Source organism: Podarcis pityusensis (assembly GCF_964106645.2).
Source record: "Podarcis pityusensis genome assembly, chromosome: 8".
NCBI classification, from domain to species: Eukaryota; Metazoa; Chordata; class Lepidosauria; order Squamata; family Lacertidae; genus Podarcis; species Podarcis pityusensis.
Window position 1 is genome coordinate 46,739,764 of NC_138033.1, and position 24,583 is coordinate 46,764,346.

Sequence of the window (24,583 nt, forward strand, 5' to 3'; positions counted from 1 at the left end):
AACTCCATAATCAGCACCAGCAGGACATAGCTGATTTCCTATGGGTAAGCATAAAGTGGTCAGGGGGTGGTTGTCTCTAATACTGTGTTAAGCCACACTTCCCATGGCAGACATTTTGTGTTATGCCACATTCCCTCCATGGCAACCATTTTCTGAGTGGTACCCCCACAACTTCTGAAAACTTCTGAAAATTTCTTAAAACTTTCTGAGACCAATAAGAGTTGAAATCTTTCCATTCTGTTCCACAGATCTATTACCTAACAGCATGACCTGAGGTTCTTTATTTTACTGTTTACTATGTTGCAGGCAACATGTTGCTGCCAACCTAGCTGTTCGAAAGCATGTCAAAGTGCAAGTAGATAAATAGGTACTGCTCCAGTGGAAAGTTAACAGCGTTTCCATGCGCTGCTCTGGTTTCAGCAGAAGCAGCTTAGTCATGTTGGCCACATGACCCGGAAAAACTGTCTGCAGACAAACATTGGCTCCCTCAGCCAGTAAAGCGAGATGAGCGCCGCATCCCCAGAGTAGTTCGCAACTGGACTTAACTGTCAGAGGTCTTTACCTTTACCTTTTTATGTCGCAGGCAAGAGTTCAGTGCATATTCAGACTAGCACAAAGACAAGCTTTCAAATAACCTTCAGACTACTTGAAGGTTTGTTTACCACTCTTAATTTAGATAATCCCAGAGAGGTGCAACAAACCTAATTCTGCACTGCTCAGGTGGCATCTCAAACTCTGTGTTCAGTACTGGGAGGCACACTTTTAAGGAAGACACTGTCAAACTGGAACGTGTCCAGAGGAGAAAGGTCAGGAAGGTGAAGGGTCAGGAAACCAAGTCCTCTGAGGAACTTTATGGCTGAAATGGCTGGGAGACATGATAGCAGTCTTCAAATATCTTAACGATGCTTATGCAGGAATTGGGCAGATGTTCTCTGTAGCTCAATAACACCTTTCTCTAAGCTGTCCCATCAGCCCCAACCAGCATAGCCAATAACAGACGCAGGGAGTAGTGGCCCAAAATACTTTGAGGGCTGCTCTAGGCAAGGCTATATTGCTATTATAATTGTTTTATTCATGATTTGTTAATTACCGTATTTTTTCGTCTATAAGACAACCCCATGTATAAAATGCCCCCTATTTTGGGGGACTCAGATTTAAGAAAATGAGGGGAGACATATCCGTGTGTCAGGGGTTCAGGAGCAGAGGCAAGGGCAAGGGAGGAAACAGAGAGCGAGGGGGAGGAGGCAGAAGAAAAGATGAGTGATGACGACGACCCGAGATCTCCGAGTCTTTCCAGTGAATCAGAAGATTCACAGAAAGGAGCACCAGTGGCCAGGGCAAGGGGGGAGCCTAGGGGGACACCCCAGGAAGATAGAGCCAGAGGGGACTCAGAGGGGAGCAGTTGGAAATCGGGACCAGCGTCACCGCCAGAGAGCAGGGAAGAGGAAGGGCGCCAGGGATCAAGCGCTGGCAGCTCACAACAGGGGGGAGGGCACGAGTCAGGAGTGGCCACACCTCCATCGGGGAGCGAAGAAACGGTCAGACGGAAGGTGGAAGGTTTGGCGCGCGCGCCAAGTTCAAATGCACAGGAAGGTGGCGCAGTAGGCAGCCCGGAAAGGGAGCCAGGTCCTAAAGCCCGGCGCAAGGAGACAGGAGGGTCCGGGGGGTCGGCGTCAGAAGAATCCCGGAAGGAAGAGACCCCGGGGGGCAGAGGGACCCAGAGAAGAACAGTCAGGCGGAAAAGGTGGAGCAGGGCTAGGATATTAAGTTGGTGTACAAGGGGCGGAGACTCAGACGGAGCTTCGCCGATCTAACCATGAGACGTAGAGTTGCACGCAGCAGATTGAGAATGGAAACTGTAACTCAATAAAGACTTTTATTTAATGATCGCTGGCTAGCGTGATCCTCTGTGAGCTAGGATCTGGAAGCAGCTCTGACACCGTGTATAAGACGTCCCCCTAATTTTTTGACATTATTTTTTAGGGGGGAAACCTAGTCTTATACACAGAAAAATACAGTATTCAGTATTATTTATGCTGAGTTTATTATGTTATTTATTGTTTGTAAGTGGCTTTGGGATTCATTTGAATTAAAATTGGCATAGCATGACAACAAATCAATCAGGTATTGCTGGATTACAACACCCATCATTCCTGTCCGTTGGCCATGATGTCTGGGGCTAGTGGGAGTCGAGGGCCACAGGTTCCCCATCCCTGCATTGCAGAAACTCTCCGATGGTAAGAACTGGCTGACAGTGAAACAAACTGTCATTCACTGGAGGTATTTAAATAGAGGCTATATTATATGGCTATAAGTCAAGACATGACTGAAGAGCCTGCCCAGAGAGTAGTTGGTTGGGCTAAATGACCTCAGAGATCCGTTCTACCTCTATGGTTTAAGCAACATGATTGTGTCATTGGATTTGTGGGAGTCGAGGCCCTTGGACTGCCATCCTGCCACCTGGTGCTTAAGCTCACACCTAACAAGGCCACCAGGAGCAAAATCCCACTTACCGGTAACACAATTTACTTCTGAAAAGATGGGAATAGGATTTCACTGTTAATGGGCCTCTGCGTTTCCTGCAGGATCCAACAGATGGTGATATTGCATAAAGAATACTTCTCCATCTACTAATGCTCCTACATGTAATTAAACACCCACTAATTTTGGAATTGTTATAATCATCCACAATAGTTCCTGGTTTGAATGAAACCATCACTCCAATGCATTAGCCAGAATTCAGTAGCTGCACTCTCTGAGCCTCAGTCCCCACTTACAGTTGTAGGTAGGGTATAATACTGACCAACCTTACAAAGAACTTGTAATGATTACAACTAGGGAAATGTGAAGGAAATGTGCATTACATACATACACTTTACAGGTTGTGGTATAATCAACATTCTTCAGAATTAAATCAATCAAAATTTCAAAAAATAACAAAGTGCTATACAGTACAATCATAAAATCACCAATCACTATACAACAGAGGAAAAGTGACTGTGCAAAACAATTTAAACTGAGGAAAGAGTTAAATCCACAGAGCTACAACAGCATAAAGCAATAATATAATTTTAAAGGCCTGGGGAAATGAAAAGGGAAGTGCGGGAAATATAGTAAGGTATTATTTATTATTATTCATTGTAAACATTTTTATCCTGCCTTCAGATGAAAATGCTCGCAGAGCAGTTGAGTGCACTGCAGAGCTTGCTTCAAGCCAGCACAGTTTGGGCCAGTTGGCAAGGCTCCGGAAACTGGGGGGAAAGGATGTCTCTGCGCGCGGATCTGCCCGCCTCGGCGTCCGACATCTTGAGCTGGCCGAGCTCTTTACTTTGCACAACGGAAAGCTCGCGCCAACGTCGCTTCCTCTTCCTGCTTTGCAGGCGCTGCAAGGGAAGCTACAGAGGGGAGGGCGAGACGCGAAGGGGCCGCCCGTGCCTGCCCCTCCCGTCCTCCGGCCAGCCTACCTAGCTCGGGTCGCGTTGGGAAGTCGCTGGGAGGAGGAGTCCAGCTGCCGGAGCGGGAATGAGGCCTCGCTCCTCTCCAGAGAAAGGGGCAGGTCGCTTTGACACGGGTCTTCGGCAGCTGCCCCTATGAATCGGGAGCGGAGGTCGCTGCGAGACTCAAAGCCCACGGGGTAAGTTTGCAGATTCCGGGTGTCGTTGGCGTAGCTGGCAGGCAGAGGCCGTCGAATAAGCTGGCGGGTGGCGAAGCTCTTGAGTGCTTCGTAATTCCCTTTTAATCGGACTTTCACCCGCTGTAGGATATTGATTTTCCGAAGCAGCCCTCCCACCTCGGGACATTACTTTCCCGTTGCTGTACAGAGGCGCGCACGGCATCTTTTGCTTTGGACCACTTTCCAGCGCAAATGCAATCCATCCTCCGTACTACATAGGCTTATTGCGCTGCGAGTCCCGAACGATTGCAGTGAGGCTTAGCTTCTATGTAAGTGTGGGCAGGGTTTTACTCTATGGAAGTTTCATGTGCATCTCGATGGGCTGGGGCTTCCTTCCAAGTAATATAACCAGTCCTATCTGCCAGGCATAAAATACGTGCCACTCAGTTTAGTCTGAATTTTGTCTTATGTCTGAGAAAGTGTTCTGTCAACACAGGTTTTACATTTAGATTTAATGAGAGCCTGCTGTTTTTGCATCAGTCCACATTTATAGTAGCTCTGCAGTGGGTGTCCAAAATTGTAAGTTCTTCTTGGACCAGCAATGACCAGCCCTGTATATTCCTTTCATATCTGCATTAGGCTGCTATTCTAAGGTTACCAGACACCCCCGTTTCCCGGGGACAGTCCCCAGATTTACAAATCAGTCCCCTGACAAAATCCTATCATTCTGACTCATTTCAGAGTGTAGTGTCCCCAGATTCATTGAAAACAATCTGGTAACCTTATGCTATTCACCAGCATGATAAAGACCACTTTGAGTACCCTGTGAGTGACCTTGTGGGCATGTCTGTGCAAGCTTTTTATGTTGGTATTGGGTGAATGCAAACCCCTTCCTAATCCCATAGTGCAATCTGGGAATCTCAATAGAAAAGAGAAAGGAGTGATACTAATGGGTGAAACTGTATCAGGAAGGAAGATCTTCTGTTCTCAGGAACTGCTTGCCTGCTCCCCAGTTTTGCTTTAAATCTGGACTCTAATACAGAATTCTGCAAAACTTATATTTATATTGCAAGTTTCTAGCCCTCCTGATTTCTGGCAAAAGTATCTGAAAATAGAGTGATGTGCAACAGGCAGGAGTAAATTTTGCAATCAAGGGTGTTTTTTAAAATAAAAATTATATGATGCTCATAACTTATTCCTCAAAACACCTAATTTTGTACCACACTGCACCTGGCTTAGAATACAGTGGTACCTCAGGTTACAAACTTAATCCGTTCTGGAAGTCCATTTGCAACCCAAAACTGCTCGTAACATGAGGCGCGCTTTCACTAATGGTGCCTCCTGCTGCCGCCGCGTGACTTCCACTCGCATCCCAGGGCAAAGTTCACAACAAGGGGCACCTACTTTTGGGTTAGTTGAGCTTGTAACCTGCAGCGCTTGCAAGGAGGACGGTATGTAACAAGAGGTTCCACTGTACATGTTTCTGTTTCTTATCAAATAAGAATGGTTTTTTAGTTAAAATGAAGAGCTTCTTGGATGAACTTTCTGTATACCAACTTGCAAATTGTTTACTCTACTGATGGTTACATGAGAAGGTGAGGTCATTGAATATGAAAGTGTTAAGGTCCTAGTAGTCCCATTAAGATGGCTGAACATGGATTGGCTGTGTACCTACATACATATGGAAGGGCATATGAAGCATTCTCTGGAGTAACATGGCTCATGTTATCTCAAACATTCTCTGTGTTTTTCTGTTTTCTTAATGATGAATAAATGCACAATGGGTTTTAATGGTATAGCAATCTGGAAGATATTTAGTGTGATACCATCAAGCAACATTTTTTGCCATGCCACTTTTGCACATTTTTCCATGCCTTAGTAATTTTAATTACTTATTTTTTCCCAGTTTAGACAATGAAGATAGCCAGACAAACAGGCCCTGCTACTTGGAACCTTGGATCGTGAATCTTCTCCTGGAGTACAAGGATTGTGAAGCCAGAGAAGAGGGTCAACTTGGGCATGTCCTGAGGGTATATTCATGTGACTTTTTAAGCAGTGTTGAATGGGGAACTCTTAATTTTTAAAATAAAATAAAATTCCATACTCCCCTTCCTCCAAGTAGCTTAGAACAATGTCTCCACCCTCACTTTACTCTTTACAACAACCCTGTGAGGCGGTGCTTCTCAAGCTATCTTGAAGTATCCAACCCAACCTGGGCTGTGGTGAAGTTACCACGGATCAGTAGCTGATGGCTCACAGACCTGCCCCAGTCTATGTACCACCACTTTGAGTGGTTCTGCTCTGAGGTTCATTATGCAGAGTGAGCGAGAGAGCAAGACTGGCAGAAAGCTTCATAGCAGAGTAGGGATTTGAACCTGCATGTCCCATGTCCCATGTCCTGGTTCAACTCTTACACCACATTAATGTGGACATAATTGCTTCTCCTGCTGCTCCTGAGGAAGTGGCTATGTTCTGCCTTCTGAATCCAGAGGAGACCTTTTGCTTGAGCATAAGAGTTGCTTTATATTAGAGCAATCTCATGCATGCTTGCTCAGAAGCAAGTCCCTCTGTGTTTAATGGAGCTTACCCCCAGGTAAATGAGAATAGGATTGCAGCCTATGTGCCTTATAGCCGGAGCTGCAGTGTTTAAGTTGGTTGATCAGTTAGATTAATTACAATATTTTGATTCACTAAAATGGTGCCCCTGTTTAGTTGGGAAGCAGATTGAAGTCCCCCCCATTCCTACCATTTTGTCTTTTAATACAAGTACTTGTAAAAATTGGAAGTCAGCACATACCAGCTTAGAAGAGAGTTTTTCTTCTTGTTAGGAGACTGATCTTTTTAAGATGATTCCTGTTGCAACAGGAGTATTCATCCTCTGAAAAATGGGAAGTCCCCTGCTCCCACAACTATTGCTTTTTTCTCATATGCTTATCTAAATTGCCGTACTGTGGCTTTCAAAACTTTGTGGGTCTCCATATCTTCCTCATCCTGCCCCCGCTCCCCACAAAAATGAATGAAAGACTCTAGAGTGGCTTGGTCCCTATTTTTAATATGTGTGGGAAATACCTGACTTCTTTTCCTGCCTTATCTCCCAATTTATTGCTAGGTTCTAAATGAAACAAAGGCTCTAGATCATGATGAGCAGCTTCCAGCAGCTATTCTGTGCGTCGCAGATGGGCATCATTATATCCAAGTGGATGTTACAGCCAAAGCTGTTCAGATGACAAAATGGTAATTTTTACACTTTATGTATGAACTACATTTATATCTCAGCTTTCTGTCAATAGGCTTAAGGTGGTGTAAATAGTTCTCCTCACTCTACATTTCATCCTCTGAACAACCCTGTGAGGTACCTTAGTCTGAGAGACAGTGAGTGGCCCAAAGTTGTCCAGTGAGCTTCCTGGGTGAGAGGGGATTTTTACCCAGGTCTCCCAGGTCCTAATCATCAAATTTGCCAGGGTGAAATTGGTGTTTGGGTAAACAGCCTACTATAGGGAACCTTATAGAGTACCAATAAATATTGGTGGTTCCAAACTGCTCTCCACCCTTGTTTCTAACTTGCTGAGCTTGTGGCAAGCACTTAAGAAAAATGGAAATGTTTTGAGGGCCTGTCACACAGCCTTTAAAAGCAAACAAACTCACTAGTCTAAAATTAAAATAATATTCAAACAAAAAATAAAAAGTATTAAAATAAGCAAGGGAGACTTTGGGGAGATGGATTACAGTGTTTTAATGATATGAATTTTGAAGATAATTATTTTATACTAAGCAGCCCACTACAATGCATAATTCTTAAGAAAAACTAATTAAAATGGTTTCATACTTCTCTTCGTTGTGCTGATGTGGATACATTGCCAGTTCAAATCACTAATCAGTTGTTTTATGGAGGTCAGTGACTTCATCGTCCAGTGTTAAAGCAACTCTCTTTGGTGGCCCAAGTGACTGTATTCTTTCACTAAATTGTGCAATCCTTAGTTTAGCTAGCTTTTAAATTAACACTGTCATGGGCCCTGCCACAGTAGATTTCTGAGAGGCTTAGGTAGTGGTGACTTTCCTGGTTTTATCTACAGAGCACCTTGCTTTGGTTAGAGAACCTTGTTATGGTTCCTTGTGTTTTTCATTTTTATTACTGCTTTGGGGTTTTAAACCACTTTTAGGATTTTTCTTAGAATTATGTGATGTATAAATTTTATGAAATACTCACCATGCATGTACAAAAGCTAGCACATTAGCAATCTGCATAACATTCTGTGCCAAGCAATCTAAAATTCTGTGTTACAAAATCTACCAGAAGTCTCATAACGCAAGAATGCCATTTTAAAAATTAACTTTAGACCTTTCATTCATTCTTCACTTTTTAAGACACACAAGAGAGCCTATGGTAGACAACCAGTTGTTAATTTCTATTTGCAGAGCATGTAGCATGGAAGAGTAAATTCCATAATATTTTAGGTCCTGCATACATAATTACTCTATTCACTCTGAGACAGTGTAAGTTCTGTTCTTAGAATAATTTTTGCAAACCAATATGTGCACATTTGCATTTGCACACTGTTGGCAAACTTCATTCTGCACTTTCCACATGGGCGTTTGTAGAACTTGAAAGATCTCCCCACCCCGCCCCCTGAGCAATGTAGTGTGAGGAGGGAGCGACATATGGGTGAGTGATGAGCAATATGTGTTCCTAGCTACAGGAAAGTAAGGACTACATAATCTCGGTCACACAGAGCACACTACTTGCATGATTATATTATTTTACTGTATTTTGATGTAAACTACCTGCAGCCTTTGAATGATGATGTACAAGTATTTAAAAATAAATATATTCTTGAAACATATCTTTGTTGTTATCTACAGTCTTTGTTTTTGGATTTCCCTGTTTTAACAACGGAAGCTGAAAGTTTCAGTATTCTGAGGAAATGAATGGATTCTTCCAAATTTTGCTTGGAATTGCAGCCTTTTAGACAATGTGGCAAACTATTGGGCATGCCTATCAATACATGTTTCTTTCTTTCTTTTTAGTGCTCTACCCCAGTCTGGATTTTCCAGTATTGTTGGCCAATTCATCGTCCTGCAGAATTTTAGGGTTTGTTTTAAAGAAGAAGCTAAAGTGGTAAGGCACATGAATATTTATTATTTATTATTTAAGTTATTATTGTTTATACCCCACGCTGGCTGGGTTTCCCCAACCACTCTGCGCAGCTTACAACATATCTAAAAACATTAAAAAACCAATCCGTAAAAAACTGCATTGCCTCTCCCAGTTATCTGCAGGTTGGTCCTAACCATGCTCAGCTGAACCCGGGCAGTTGAGATCACGATTATACTGAGTTTCTTACTGTGGGAAGGAGTCTAACCATTGAAAACTGAACGTGACTAGAATCTTTGCACTCAGTGCACAAAGGTCAGGAGTGCAACCAGTGAGCAGAGACACTGAAGCCTTACGGCTTGTGTGTATTCTCACACCACACTTTTAGCTCACATGCATTCACCCAGATGCCTCTAAAGGACTGTTGGTTTTAGGAAAGTCTGCTGCCTACCATGGGATTATGCCACTGAGGTAATAGGAAGCTGGGCCTGCAGGATACCAAATTATTAGAGAATTTACCGTATTTTTCTGTGTATAAGACTATGCTTTTTCGCTTTTTTAAAAAGGCTAAAATTGGGTGTCGTCTTATACATGGATAGTGAATGCAGAGGCGGGTGTGCGATTAATGGCAGCAGCAAGCAGGAGATTGGCAGTGGTGATTCGGCGGGCGATTGGTGGCTGCGGCAAGACTTGATGTGATTGGCTGTGACTGTGGCAATTGGGCAGGCGATTGGTGGCTGTGGTGAGGCGGGCAGGCGATTGGTGGCTGCAGCAAATGGGCGGGTGGGCTGTTGGTGGTGGCGAGCGGGCAGAGAATTGGCGACTGTAGTGAGGTGTGCTATTGGCAGTGGCTGTGGCAAGTGATCGGCAGTGGTGGCAGGTGGGTGAACAATTGGTGGAAGTGACCTCCCCCACCCCACCAAAAAGCTAAACAACTTAATTTCTTAATTTTGGGTTAAAAGAATAGGGGTCATCTTATACATGGGGGCGTCTTATACATGGAAAAATATGGCATTTCCCCATATTTCTTCAGTGATGTTCATTTCTAGCATCTTTTGCCATCTTTGTTTAATTAATTCACTTTATTTTCTTTACTGGCTATCCGTAAAATTTGCAGAATTTGGCAGCCAGCTTGCTCACCGGACCAAGACGGTTTCAGCATATTACCCTGATTCTGGCCCAACTGCACTGGCTGCCAATTAGTTTCCTTCCCAATTCGAAGTGGTGGTTTTGACCTATAAAGCCTTAAATGGCTCAGGACCACAGTAGCTTAAGGACTGCCTCTCCCCATATAAACCAACCTGGATTCTGTGATCCTCATCTTTATTTGTGTGCCTCCCCAACCAGAGGTCTGGAGGGTGGCAACACAAGAACGGGGTCTTTTTTGCAGTGGCTCCCCATTTGTGGGATGCTCTGCCTAGGGAGGTTTCGGCTGGCGCCTTCATTAAACCCCTTTAGGCACCAGGTGAAAACATTCGTCTTCAACCAGACCTTGGGCTGATTAACATCTTATACTCTCTTTTAAATGTGTTTGTGGGAGCTGGTGGGGGGATGGGGGATATTGGTTGGTGGGGGGGCAGGGTTTGGTTGTTACTTTTATTATGTATTTTGTGTTTTTATAGTGCATTTGTATGTTGTGTAATAAAATAATAAATAAAATGAAACACCTACCATTAATCAGTTAAAATCTATGTACAGTAATTGGATTGCACCCTCAGTTTTCTTTACCAAAATTGCCTTTGTTTCCTCTGACCAGGCCTATGATGAAAAAAAATGTCGCTGACATCACCTCAGACTCTGTTATGAGTCTAATACACCATATTACGAATCTAATACACCATTGAATCTAATGTGCACCTCAATTTTCAAAACCTTGAAACCAAAAAAGTATTTGCTGGCAATTGAAAATGTGCCATCAAATCAAATGTGCACCTTAATTTTGCAAAAAAATGTGCACATTACATTCCAGTAAATACGGTACTTAGAATCAGGTGCAGCTGTATTGCCTCACATAAATTGGCGGGAAAACATGTGAAGGCCTCAGCCAGCCTTCACAGGTTGGCTTGTATTTTATCTGTGGTGTTAGGGTTCATCTGCTCCTCAGAAGTTCTGCTAGGATAATAGTCAGGGTGGGATTCTTGAGTCGGTTGACTTTTCTCCTGACGCAGAAGGCTGTCTGGCACAAACCTTTGTCTGATTTGAGTTTGTCAGCATTCTGAGTGTCTGCCATCTTTAAGGCAGAAGAAGTATCATTGTGAGGTGACTTCTCCCACCTCCTTTTTTAAAATTGATACAGCATTATAGTCTTGTGAAAGCACACTCTCTTAAGGTGAGTTTGTGAGTAGTTACGTCCTGAAAATGGGGGCGGTTGTGGTGAAGCATAAGTTTCCAATTTCCCTCTGGCCCTGAAAATGGTGTTTTTTTGTTTTTTTTCCTGTGACTGCAATTTATTTTCAAAGTTTTAAATGTTGAACCTGAAGATGGTGTTGAACATGTCACTATATTTCAGCCTAACCCACCTCATGATGTTATTGAAAACTTAAACAATACTTGTTAAAGGAAAGGCAAGTCTTTATCTTAATAACAGGGAACTCATTATTTATTTACTTATCATTATCATTTTGTGGGTAGATAATTTTTTCTAGCCTAAGTTTCTTGTGAAAAGGCCACATTTATCCCATGAACCTGAGGGGCAAAGCTAACATGTGCAGGATCCTTTATTGTCCCAAGTGGTATTTTGTTGGCACAGCTTATATGGGACACAGGTTGGTCTTGAGCAGCTGACATGGACAGTTACATTGTCCCGAAGCAAGCCTATGTTGGCTGGAGAGAGCAAGGACACATTTGCATTTTGTAATCCCCCCCCTTCCCTACAAATCTTATGCTAAGTAATATTAATGGACTGAAGGTTGTCTTCTTTTCCTCTCATCTCTCCTTCTGTATTATGCTGTGGGAGCATAATATGATTAAATTTAGGGAAAGCCAAGAAGGGGGCTTCTGGATTTTGTTAAAGGCCCTGCTATCTGGTCTCTCCACCTCCCACCACTCCCTGCATAACATTCAAACAGGTGTGCTAACTCTAGGGGTTTATGTGTCTTCGGCCCCCTCAGTCTTTGTTGGAAAGGGGCTGGTTCCCCTTGATGTTGAAGGGCCCCAGCGTGCATCATGCATGCACGTCACATGCATTGTGCATCATGTGTCGCAGCTTCAGTGGCCAAAGCGCTCGACCTCCTCTAGATGGTGCAATGTCACACATGATGCACACTGGGCCCCCTCAGTCTTGGGGGCAACTTGGCACCTCTGCATTCAAGTAATAATTAAATCAAATTTGGGAACATGTGTTGCCTTATGTTGGACTGAATACTCATCCAGGCACAACATACCTAATTCTGCCTTTCCTTCACTTTCAGGAGGATTGCCGATTTTACCTGGTACTTGATTGTTTCCGAGTGATGCCCATGAAGCGGAGGGAACGAAGGCAGCAAGACTGGTGAGACTTTCTCTGAGCTTTGTTATGGGCTTGATGTGTGAATTTGCATGGACGAAGGTTGGCTAGAAAACACTTAGATGAATCTTTATATGAGTCTGCTTGAATCTGCATCACATTTTACTTAAGCTTGGTAAATTAAACTGGGCAGAATGAATTGGTATGTGTCCTTCCCAACAGTCTTATTTTGTTAGAGCCTTACTACCTGTGATGTGAATGAGGTGGTTAGCAATCATATTGTGGCTTTTAAAAATTTAAGTGCCAACCCAGAGGTGCATGTATGGTTTTATCTCAGAAACTCCAGGTATGGTGAGGTGTATGGTGTGGGAAGGTTCAAATCTTCTACTCCCAGCCACAATTTAAATGAAAATAGCCTCTGCTGCATACCAATTTATATTTGGGAGAAATGTTTTCATTAGTGTCCTGTGTAGTTAGGCCCTTACCTCTTTTAGTTCAGTGCTGTAGCTTTCTCAAATTGTCAAAGAAGGGGATTTGGAAAGATGACAGGCAGTGTCCCCTGGAGGCAGCCATTCATTTTTGATAGAATTGCTACTTAGTGATGTTTTTGTTACTGGAAATTGAAGCTGCAAATTGGTTGTTTTTAAAAATGAAAATAATAATAATTCTCCAAGTGGCTTTGGTAACTTTTGATGGGCTTGGGATCTACCATATTCAGAAACTAAGAGTATTCTGTAATTTTTCGTATGATCGATCAGGTTTCGAAAGCCATTCTTTAATCCATTTGTTCTTCTGCTCTGAGAAGCTTAAGTGGTAACTTTGGACTATGGTGAAAAGCTGGGAATGCTAAGATGTCATCTTTTTATAGCAACCGGGAGCCCTCAGTACTGGAGAAGATAAAGGAACTGTGGCAGTAAGTACAAGGTCCAACAGTTGTTTCTTCATGCTTAATATGTGAGTTAGCTTAAGATAGCTGTGGAAATATTCTATGTGGCTTACCAAAACACGTTTCAGGTTCTGTTTTGCACATATTAGTAAGGTTTTTGTTTTAGAACAGTCAGAGCTCAAAACTTCAGGTTCTCAGTACAGAAAGGGCTATTGTGAAGATAACATGGAATAACCTTCATGGACACCACTCTGAACTCCTTGGAGGAAGGATAGTGCAATGAACAGCAAGATATATTACTGGAATTGATCGATAGTTCTGTATGTACAGACAATAACTTTTCACTAGATGATGATATAGACTCTACTATATAGGAATCGTCCATAGTCCACACATCAGTTTTTCTTTCTCTTGTTTCAAATGCCAAATTTTACAGTAGAACATGTTTGTAAGGAAAATTATTAGGAAGCTAATAGTCCCTTAACTGAGATATTTACTTTCTTGTAATCAATCCAGAAGTAGAGAAAGAATGAGCTGTTCAGAAAGAAGGAGGGATTTACTATACTAGCCATTTCTAAGATGTCATAACAAGTATTTTGGGATAGGGATGTGCTAAAATGTCATCCTTAGAGTGGATCAAACTGGGTCAGATAAAATCAATTAACAGCCAAATTTGTTTCAGACATAAAAAGGAGGTTGTTTGAAGGTTTTGCAAACCCATTGCCATTCTTAACTCTAGGTTCTATTTTGTTTGTGTCTTTCAGGAAAAGCCTTGCTCTCCAGCCCTGGTCCAGCTCAGGTATTGTATAGTGAGCATTGGACGTTTCTAAAGGGAAATCCTAGTGTAACATAATAGAAGGGGCTGGTTGGTATAAGATTAATTAAGTCTCCATATCATACTTGCATCATGCAGTACTGCAAGCCCGCAACCTATGTGGAACTGCACATAAATGACAAAACACATAAAGCCAGGAAGACCTGTAAGAAGCCATAAAAAAACCAAGTTTAAAAAACCTCTTCCCCTTGCTTCCGGACCACTTTTCAGATCAACTCCCATCACTCTCAGACCACCCCCACTTGCTCAGTCAGCCTTCCCCACACATTCCAGATGACTTTTGCTCACTTTCAGGTCACTTTCCCCTTGCTCTCCATGCAATTGCTAGATCCTTTCTCACTCTGATTCTCTGAAGGTGCCCAAACACTCTCCCAGGTGACAGCAATGGCAGATGGGATTGGCAACTGTTGTTTCTCTACCACATTTTGATTTAACCCTATTTTTCCTGTGGTTTTCGGATTTATTTGTTTATTTTTTGGTCACCCGCATAAGGTTGTGATTGCATAAGTAAAGTGAGTGTAAGTTTCAGGCTTACTGTAAGTGGTTTTTCTGTCCCTTATTGCCTTAACAGAGAATTGATGGGTGTTTGCATTGCATAGCTCTGTGTCACTTTGATTTATTTATTCCTAAGATTTCTTTCTTGCCCTTTACCAGATCCCAGGGCAGGTTACAACAATATAATACACAATTGTAAAACAAATAAAAACATTACAGTTCTAAGAATGGGTAAAACTGTTTTAGCCAGATTAGTATACATTCAACAAAAGAGGTGGATTCCACTAAACAAAATCCCTTATCAGTGGACAACGGTGCATCTGGGCCACTTACAGCAGAGGACAAACATTTTGTAATCTGCTTTTAGATAGCAAGATTACATCCTGATTTATGTGTTTTGCTGACAGTAGAAATTTTCACCTTGTTATTGCCAGAATATGTTTACCTTGGATCAAATTACAAAAAGACTGATGCAAGCATATTTCTGACTAACTTTTAAAATTGGCCTAGTGTTGTAGGCATCTGTTTCATTTTCATTTAACTCTAATACGAAATGTTACGGGACTCTTGTTCCAAAGCTAACACCCTATTTTACTGTGCACATTTCCTTTTCCTGTAAAGAGCCATCATCTGTTTCTGAAGTACTGCAGGAGATAAAGCAGGATCGACTCAGTACTTTAAAAGAAAATGCCAAGGATTGTCTCAGTTTATTGAACCCCAGCAAGCTGTTGGATTCTGAGCAGTTGGCTGTATATCCTGACACCAAATGGCAGGTGGAACACAAGCAAGATAAGGTCTGTTCTCTGTTCTGCCTGTGACATCTCAACTGAAAATCACAGGGATGGGGTGTGTGGGTGTGATGGTTGAATGGGTAGATAGATGATGGAAGAATAAAGAATAAAAAATACAGATCAAAACTGATAAAACCTTCATCCCTGAAAGTAAAGCAGATGTCAGGTTTTTTTATTTCTCAAATCAGTGGATCTGGTAGAATTTCCATACTGGCTGTAAATGGCTGAGATTTGCTCACCAGGGTCCCTTATTTTCTATTTTATTGGACAGTTATGTAATTGGTAAGATTTATTGGCCTGTTAAGCATTGGCTGGGTCTGCGTGGATCTGTTGTGCTATGCAGGGAAGCAGAAGTGGAGTAACAATTCTGATTTCAGGTTCACAAGAATGTCTTTGCCATCCCAGCCAAGCTGTTGACGATCAGTGCAGAAAATGAAGCATTACTTCACAAGTCCTACCTACCAAGTGAGTGCCAGAGTGCTGGGTGAAAGATTACCTTAGTTAAGGATGGGGCCTTCCTTATGCTGTTGGGCCCATCAGCCCCAGGCAGCATGGTCAATAGCTAGGGGTTGTGAGAACTGTAACTGAGTATTCAGAGTGCTCCCCATTCTTGCTCTAGCCTATGAATTTGCCACACTACTTTATTACGAAGCAGTTCTGTTTATTTCAGAATATCAAGTGTCCCTAGAACTTCATAACTAAATGCCATCATTTTAATGGTAATCCATAAGGACTAACAAAGCCTAAGTATGTTTGAGAGACCAAGGTTGAGGTTTTGTGGACAGAGAATTCTGTGACCACAACCAGGAGCTACATTTTAATATCCAAGCTACTGTAGAAGGGAGAGTGCAAGGTCTGGCTGTTTTTATTGTCCACCACTGCTGTTTTTTTGTGCAGAATCTCATAGATCTTATAATCTTGCTACCATTAAAATGATCATTATGAATTAAGGGTGAGGGCTGCTGTGAGCTGAGGTGGTGCATTTGTCAGATAAGAGGAACTGAATCTGGCCCACCCTCCACAGGCCAGGTGGACAGGCTACTAATCCCCTGGCATCTTATGATGTCAGGTGATTCAAAGTTCAAGTTTCACAGTACTAAGATCACATATAAGCCTCTGCCTGCTGCCTTTTAAAGAGCAAGTAAGAGTTTTTGGTGTCTGGTGCCTTTTCCCCCCCATGCTTCATTTTAAAGACTAGTCAAAGTGTTAAGATCGGAGATAAGAGAAATGCTGCCTAGTCTTTCACAGTCTTGTTTCCTTGGTAGGTGAAGACACCTCTTCGTCCAGCCCTTTGGGGAGGGGTAAAGTGTAATGGGGATGGAAAAGTGCTTTTGCTTGCTGCTTCTGCCTCTTGGTTTGGTTGTTGTGATATTTATGGTGATTTTCATTCCAATTTTTTACTGATGGTGTTAATTTTTTAATGGCTGGTTCTAATACATGTCTCTTTGGGGGAGTCCGTGCTAAAAATCAGATTGTCCTTTATCTTACAGAGCCCTCTCAAGCTATTCTTGAGAGTACTCAAGATGATGAGCAAAGTACTGTATCTTTTTTCAGTGGTGAGTAGCAGTAGTTGTCTCTCTGCCTGCAAGGCCACAAAAGCAATGTATGGCTTTTCTGTTGACACAAGTGCAGCTTTCTACTTAAGGGGATATCACATTATCTAAAAGACACCTTGGTCCACAACTGAGCTCTCAAAGTCTAGAAGACTACAGTGGTACCTCAGGTTAAGTACTTAATTCGTTCCGGAGGTCCGTACGTAACCTGAAACTGTTCTTAACCTGAAGCACCACTTTAGCTAATGGGGCCTTCCGCTGCTGCTGCGCTGCCGGAGCACGATTTCTGTTCTCATCCTGAAGCAAAGTTCTTAACCTGAAGCACTATTTCTGGGTTAACGGAGTCTGTAACCTGAAGCGTATGTAACCTGAAGTGTATGTAACCTGAGGTACCACTGTATTATGAAATCAGTAGTTTTACAGATAATGGTTGCTTGTCTGTATCCAAAGCTCCTACTGAGCAGCATCTCAATAATAGTCATAGGAAGTTGAATTTCATTTGGTGCCCAACTTTGTAAGCCAAGAGTGGAAACCTCTTTCTGCCTGAGTATCGCATTCCCTAGTGGGCAGTCTTCTGGGTGCCACATGCCAGTGGTTGGCAGGGCAATGGGTGTAGAGAGTTATTGTTTGTTACTATGGTGTTTTTTGTGTTTTTATACTGTAAACCATCCTGTGATCCTTGGATGAAGGGTGGTATATTATTATTATTATTCACCAAACTAATAAATCTGCTGAGACCTTGAAATGCTGCAGCAAGTGCCCTTGACTCAGTTACAAGGAAAGCTGACAAATGTGAAGTTCACTTGCTTATGCTTCTTAATCTATCTAATGAGTTCTGGATAGTGGTGGTTGAGAGCCATGTGCTCTGTAATCTCTTCAAAACCTGACAATATTCATGCTTCATATCCATTTACTGTAGGCTCAGATACATCTGGTGGCTTGCTTTGCTATTAGATTTTGGGATGAAACCTTAAAAGGACTAAGGAGCACATTGATAACTACAGATGTGCAGTTCTCCAGTATAGCATGAATTTTTTAATAGGTGTTATTTGACAGGGAAAAAACATTTGTGACCGTGGATGGCTGAAAGTAGTCTCATATGCGGCCAGGGAGTCTTGAAAGGATGTGGAGATAAGATATCAAATGCCACCCCCCAAGCTACAATGCTGTGCATGTGGTTCAAAGCTATTCCATAAGCATTAGTAGATGTAACTTCAGAACCTCTGCTCTTATTTTTCCACTAAACTAATTTCTGAAAACCTGCTCTGCAGATGATATTTTTAATGATCTTGAACTTACTTTGAGGGCAGACCATGCTCCACCTTAACACAGCTTGGGAGGGGAGAGGGTAGTTCTGTCCTACTTTGGTTACACCGGCTGCCTTCTTGAAAGAGAGAATTTCTAGAATGTTTGAATGTCCAGAGCTCTTTCCCATTACTTTAACCTGACCTCAGGGTCGCCTGCACCTTTAAGAGGCCTATTTGCAGGGAAACAGTTGATTGCACTCCTTTTTTTTTTGGCAGCTGAATCTGAAAGCCCAGATGGTTCCTTAGAAAACCCTTGGGATGAAATTCCAGGAATGACTCTGTCCACCTCCAGTGGTGAGTATTTATGTTGTTGTCCTACTGCCTGTGAAGAAAGTTGTTCTGTTTCTCTTTGTACCAGGTATTTGCATCAGTGGATATTTCTTTTGGCCTTGATAGTAAAGATGAAGTATAATTGGAATTTTCAGCATGAAAGAAAGTCAGACTGTTTTATTGAAGAAATCAAATACAAATGACACAAGAAGTTAAGTGTTGATGTTTTTAATTGATATTTTGATTTATTAAAAAAATTGTAGTTTAGGCTGCTAAACGTTTCTGTGATTCAGTGTTCTCAAGGTTTCAAAAATTAAACTTTTATTTATTTTGCTCCTTTCTTGCTTTCAAAATAATGAGGTTTGGGCACTATCCAGCTAAAGTTAAGTGATGCAAGTCATTTATTTTAGAAATCAATGGAACCTAGATATTCTTAACTTTGGGTGGATTGTGATGTCTGAAAATTATATTCTCAATTTTTTTTGAAGAGATACTTGGGAAATGACATGCATACTTAATTCACAGTGAAGCAAAAACATTACCAGGCATCCTTAGTAGTGCAAGTATGTCCATCTTGAGTTTCTACTAGAAACTGGCAGCCGGAATAATCTGATTTTGTTGCAGCCACACTTGCTGTCTTTAAATATCATAGGTGTTAACTGGTGGTTGGTTTTGCTTGTTTTTTACATTCTGGTTGGAAACAGTGGCTAAATTGGGCCGGTCTCTTCCATGCTTCAACACTTTCTCCTTCCCAGTGCTATTTTTCTAGAAACCCTAGAGAGCTGCTGCCAGTAAGTGTAGACAATAATGACCTAGAAGTCAGCAAATATGTCCTCTTTTTTCCTCTTCAAAATATGGCAACTCTACCATGAACACATCCCTTGTTCTCTTAGAGTAGCAATGGTGCCCACCTGAGAAGTGCTGGAACTGAGTTCCTGTGAATTCCCTCTGAAAAAAAGCCCTGCCAACACCATAGTTCACTTCACCATCTTTCTGCTTTGTAAGATGAGACACAAAGGGCTTTTTACCCTTCTCCTACAGTGTGAATAGCAATTTGCAGAAGCTTTCCTTTACTATGCACCTCTGCTGTTCATGCCATTCGCTTATGCCATTGCTCTTGCAGGGATATGAGCAACAGGGCTGCATTATAAGATAGTGGGCATTGCCAAAGCCTCTGACTCTTTTCATATTGAGGGTGAGAGAGTTAAATGGGTATTTGTCTGTGTCTTGGGCCCAAATCTAAAATAATGAAGGAGGTTATGATCCAATCTAAATTTTGTTATTAAAGTGCCTATGTCGGGCTTAAGTTTTGATTGAGCTGGAAAAGGAAACCACCACATTCTTCTTTGAAGCTGCTGTAAGCCTCATTTGAGTGTTTTTTTCTCCAGTGAGACAAACAGCAACTAGGGAGTTGGAAGCTAGGTTGAGATAATGGGATAGGCAGGAAAGAGTCAACCAACCCCCCCCCCCCCGTGCCGCCTGTTGTTACTTGAATCAAAATGTGAACTCTTTGTGCTGCTTTAAAGGAAACACACACACAAAAGAGAGATATCACTCACTGATCTCTTGCATTACACCCCATTTGGCTCATACTTTGAATTAGACAAGTCTGTGGGTAAAGTGTTACAGGGGAAAATGGAAAATTGGTTGCTGACCAGATGTGTAAAACCTACCTGTGGGCTAGGGCATGTTGAATTTTTCAACTTTCAAATTCCAAAAATGAGGGGTGCTAAAAAGTTGTTAACATGATTTGGGAATTCAAAAAAATACTTTGGTTAAATAAATATAATTTTGTTTTGCTTGGTAATTAAAATGTGTGGGAAAGTGCATAGAAATCATTAGAAATGATTGCCAAGTATTTGCAGTTATACAATATATTTAATACATATTTTATATTACCTGACACTTTCAGAAGGTTAAACATCTTTTTTTGTGTTTTCCAAGAGTTTATTTGCTTCTTAATCAAATGTAGACTTGGTAAGCTAAATGTCTAATCACAAAAATAGCAGATTTGAATTTCTCACATCCAAAAGCATATTTTTAAGATTCCCCCCAAATGAAGAAATTTGCAAAAATTAAATTTTACCCACTAAGATGACATGCTCTACTGTGGCACTAATCTCAAATTATTTATATTATAGTTGTCCTCCTGTCATGGCCTATCTGGAGCCTACATTGTCATCTAGCCAGTCAAAATCTCTTACAAATCAGGTTCACGTCCCTGTTCCTGTCCCCTTGAAATGGCAGAATTACCCACATGCAAATAGCCTTCAGAATATCGTGTAATTCTTGGTTATATTTGCAAGTAGCTGTGTATATTTTATGTTGACTTGACTTTCACAGCCATTCTTTTTGAGATCATTTGTACCAGGTTCACAGTAGCCTGCTTGTTTTCTTATATGACTTAAAAGTAGTTGTGTGTTTCCATTTTTGCTTTGGCAGACACATCTGGTATATCACACAGTCTCCCCTGCGCGCAGCAGGTGCTCATGGCTAATACTGCCGGGGAAGAAGAGACTCCACGCTCCAACAGCTGCACCCCAGATTTGCTGGAACCTCGTGTTCATGTGTCCCACTGTAGCTCTGGCCAGGATGCGCCAAAAGAGACTGTGTCCCCATCACTACTTCCTTTTCACAGCAGTACATCTCTCAAGGAATCTGCCAGTCAAAAATCCAGCTCTGTTGCATTGATCACTGCACGTAGTGTCAGCAAAACTGCAAATACTGATGAAACCATTCCCTGTGGCCCATCACTGAGGAATTCACATTCTCACACTAATATGTGCCTTCGCTCGTCTGTCCACTCCTCAATTCAGAGAAATATCTCTCTTGGGTCCTTGTCTGAAAATAAAGAGGAAGATCATATGGCCCATTTGCAGAGGGATCAGACTTCGGTGAGAAGATCTGGGGAGAAATTCCTGGACATAAGCAGGACATGTGTGGCAGCTAAAAGGAAACAAATGACTCTAGATGAGGAGCCTACTGAGACTTTCTCTGGTCCCACATGTACCAGTCTGAAAGCCCTAGGGCAGCATACTACCACGGCCTTTCCAGAATCCAGTAATATGGAATTGGTAGCTATGAACATGTCCAAAAAGAGCCGGATAAAGGAGATGCAAGTTCAACAGCATCAGGTATCAGCCCAATTTAGATGCACAGAGGGAGTCCTGGGAAAGGGAAGGGAGCCAGGAGCCTCAAAAGTCATCACTAGGCCAGAAGAACAGCTTGGAGTTCAACAGCTGGTAAATCTGATCTGGGTGAACAATGATGGTAAAAACCCTTTGAAACACTGGTTGATAGCCAGGATTCTCATAGTGTGAGTAGGGGCTCCCTGACAACTGTTTGAGAAAGCCTGGTCTCTTCTTTGCCCCCACTCCAAATATTGTATTTATGTTTGATTCTACAAATAGGCAGAATGTAGAGTTTTATAGTCACTTGTGCAACGTGAATGACTTTTCCTCACCAGTTGTGTGGCCTCATGGCTTGAAATCCCTGTCTCTTCCCTTCTTCCCATCCTCCCTGCAGAGAGTGGTTTGGGAAAGAAGTAGCCTGTAAATCTCAAAAGACAGAGCAAGGTAGCAAACCTGACTTCAAATTCACAAATCTGCTTCTGTTCCTTCCTGCAGGAGTGTGTGAGAGGAGCCCCTTTTCATTTTACGTACATGCCACCAACATCTGAACTCTGCTCCCAAGTGCACTCTACAAGGTTAGTGTATTTCCAAGCTAGTAATACTTGAAGTGATATGGGAGACAGAGGGATTGCTCTGCATAGAGTCCAAAGGAACTGTGCCTACTGCAGGAACAGGAGAGAAATAACTGGGAGAAGGTAAAAGTAATTGTTCAATGACTGCTGCCTTCCATAAGATCTTGCTAATGATATACCGGTATTTTTATTTTGAGGAATATGACACAGCAGGCAAGAATGATCTGCTTATCCACCATCCTATGATCCTATTTTCACATTGTTTCCTGTTTTTGTTTTTGTTTTGCAGGATCTCAAGAGCATTGCTGGCATGGGCATGCTGGGTTTTCAACAGCACACAGAAATGATAGTCCTTGCTGAAGTTCCTTGTTCTTCTCAGGTTGGATTTATGTAGTCACCTTTGCCATATTATAATGATTAGTACCTTACATATTAAAATAAATTTTTGAAAACAAGTGTTTAGTATTTTAACCTTTAAAGGTTTTAACCTTTAAAGCCCTATACGGCCTAGGACCCTCGTACCTACGGGACCGCCTCTCCTGGTATGTCCCACAGAGGAACTTACGGTCTTCAAATAAAAACATCCTGAAGGTCCCAGGCCACAGAGAGGTTAGGCTGGCCTCAACTAGAGCCAGGGCTTTTTCGGCTGCGGCTCCAATCTGGTGGAACGCTCTGTCACAAGAGACTAGGGCCCTGCAGGACTTGACATCTTTCCGCAGGGCCTGCAAGACAGAGCTGTTCCACCAGGCCTTTGGTCAGGGCGAAGCCTGACTCCCTCCTTTGGCAGTCTTTACAGGACTTTAGCCTACGGTTGCCATCAATTTGATTTTAATTAATTTTATAATGTTTTTAGAACGTTGCACTATTTTATTGTTGTTAGCCGCCCTGAGCCCGGCTTCGGCTGGGGAGGGCAGGATATAAATAAAATTTATTATTATTATTAGTATATGTAATGGCTCAAAAGAAAGGAACTGACTTCACATGTGTGCCAGCAGTTGTAAAGCAGAGGCTATTCTGCTTTTGTCACAAGGGGATATGTTAGCTGCTTCCACAGGGGATGGCCAAATAACAATACCACAGTACAATCTTGTAGCGCATGCTGTTCCTAGAACCAATGATCAGAAAGTAAGCTGACCATACTAAATTTTTGTTCTCTAAGAGCGTAAGACCCATTTAGTCCAGCATCCTGTTCTCACTGTGGTTAACCAGGTGCCTATGGGAAGCACGCAGGCTGGACACGAGTGCAACAGCATTCTCCCCACTTGTGCTCCTCAACTATTCAGAGGCATACCAATTCCAATACTATCACCATTGCTAGTAGCCACCAATAGCCTTATTCTCTATGACGTAGTCTAAACCCCTTTAATGCCATTCAAGTTGGTGGCCATTACTTCATCTTACAGTAGCAAATTTCATCATTTTCACTATGCACTGTGTTAGAAATACTTCCTTTTATCTGTCCTGATTCTTTCAACATTCAGTTTCACTGAATGGCCCTGGGTTTTAGTGTTAGAGAGGGAGAAAAACTTTCTCCATGCTTAATTTAGACACCTCTATTATGTCATCATTGTCCCCCATTCATCTTTGCTTTAAACTAAGAAGCCACATATGTTGCAACCTTTCCTCATGGGGGAGTTGTTCCAGCCCCATTCTTATTTTGCTTGTTCTTTGCTGAACCTTTTCCAATTCTACAATATCCTTTTTGAGATGCAGTGAGACTAGAACAGAACACACTATTCAAACTGCGGTCACACCACAGTTTTTAATAAGAGCATTATGACATTGGCAGTGCTGTTTTAATCATTTCCCAAAGGCTCCCTAAAATGGAATTTGCCTTTTTCACAGCTGTCGCACCCTGGGCCAACATCTTCAAGAAGTTATCCACTACGACTCCAGTTTGGATGCCATAAGAGTGAGGTTGGGATTTTAATGCTTTCTACCAGTTTTCCTGGAACAGATAGTAAGCTGACCGGGCTGTAATTTCCTTGATTCTACTTGGATCCTTTCTTTAAAATTGGAGTTAACTTTCCAGTGTTTAGATATAGAGGCTGATCTTAGGGGCAAATTAAGAACTTGAGTGGATGACATGTGGACCTGTTATTTTTTTCATCTTTAATTTCTGAGTAAGGGCTGGAATTTTATCTCTTCTCACCACTATTTGCCTCAAACTCCTTCCTGACAAGGTTCACGCACATGGATCTGGCCATTACCTTTCACAATGAAGACAGATGCACAACATTCATTCAGCTTCTCTGGAATCTCCTTTTTCTCCTGTAGTACACCTTTGATTCCCTTGCCATCAATAGGTCAAATTTCCTCCCTAGCAGGTTTCCTGCTCCAGTGTATTTCTTATTATTGCTAGTCTTAAGTTTTAAGCAATATGCTCTGCTTTTTGAATTCCTTCTTGCCTGCTTGTATTCTTTCGTTGTTTTAATGAGGATAAAACTTTTCTGAAAGAAGCCTTATTTCCTCCAATAGCTCAGTAGGTTAACTATGTAGGCACATTCCTGCCCTTGGTGGTACTTTTCCTTATAAGCATTATACATTGGAGCTGAGCTTGCTAACTCTATTTATTTATTTATAATAAATAGAG

At 42.0% G+C, this 24,583-nt stretch overlaps 1 protein-coding gene across 8 annotated transcripts; it reads left to right on the forward strand.

Annotated features, from left to right (window-relative positions):
- The first annotated feature begins 3,120 nt into the window (after nucleotides 1–3,120).
- On the forward strand, nucleotides 3,121–24,387 carry LOC308483955 (adrenocortical dysplasia protein-like). Of its 8 annotated transcripts, XM_081018354.1 has the most exons (16): nucleotides 3,122–3,634; nucleotides 3,761–3,942; nucleotides 5,520–5,643; nucleotides 6,723–6,847; nucleotides 8,639–8,729; nucleotides 12,116–12,195; nucleotides 13,019–13,063; nucleotides 13,801–13,835; nucleotides 14,988–15,160; nucleotides 15,535–15,622; nucleotides 16,648–16,713; nucleotides 18,234–18,311; nucleotides 20,730–21,529; nucleotides 21,914–21,993; nucleotides 22,280–22,369; nucleotides 23,836–24,387. In XM_081018354.1, the coding sequence occupies exons 4-15, from the start codon at nucleotides 6,837–6,839 to the stop codon at nucleotides 22,335–22,337; spliced, it is 1,605 nt and encodes a 534-aa protein (XP_080874480.1). In that variant the 5' UTR covers nucleotides 3,122–3,634; nucleotides 3,761–3,942; nucleotides 5,520–5,643; nucleotides 6,723–6,836; the 3' UTR covers nucleotides 22,338–22,369; nucleotides 23,836–24,387. The 8 variants fall into 8 exon arrangements, with proteins under 8 accessions (XP_080874477.1, XP_080874479.1, XP_080874478.1 ...); XM_081018351.1 differs by lacking the exon at nucleotides 3,761–3,942 and having other exon boundaries at nucleotides 3,121–3,634; XM_081018353.1 differs by lacking the exon at nucleotides 3,761–3,942 and having other exon boundaries at nucleotides 3,121–3,634; nucleotides 20,730–21,421.
- Nucleotides 24,388–24,583: the final 196 nt, after the last annotated feature.

Excerpts from the sequence above, each read along its gene's own strand:
- LOC308483955 (XM_081018351.1), top strand. The coding sequence starts at position 3,591 with ATGAATCGGGAGCGGAGGTCGCTGCGAGACTCAAAGCCCACGGG. Across the intron at positions 6,848-8,638 it reads GCTGTTCAGATGACAAAATG|TGCTCTACCCCAGTCTGGAT; the intron begins GTAATTTTTACA and ends CTTTCTTTTTAG. Across the intron at positions 21,994-22,279 it reads TCCCAAGTGCACTCTACAAG|GATCTCAAGAGCATTGCTGG; the intron begins GTTAGTGTATTT and ends TTTGTTTTGCAG.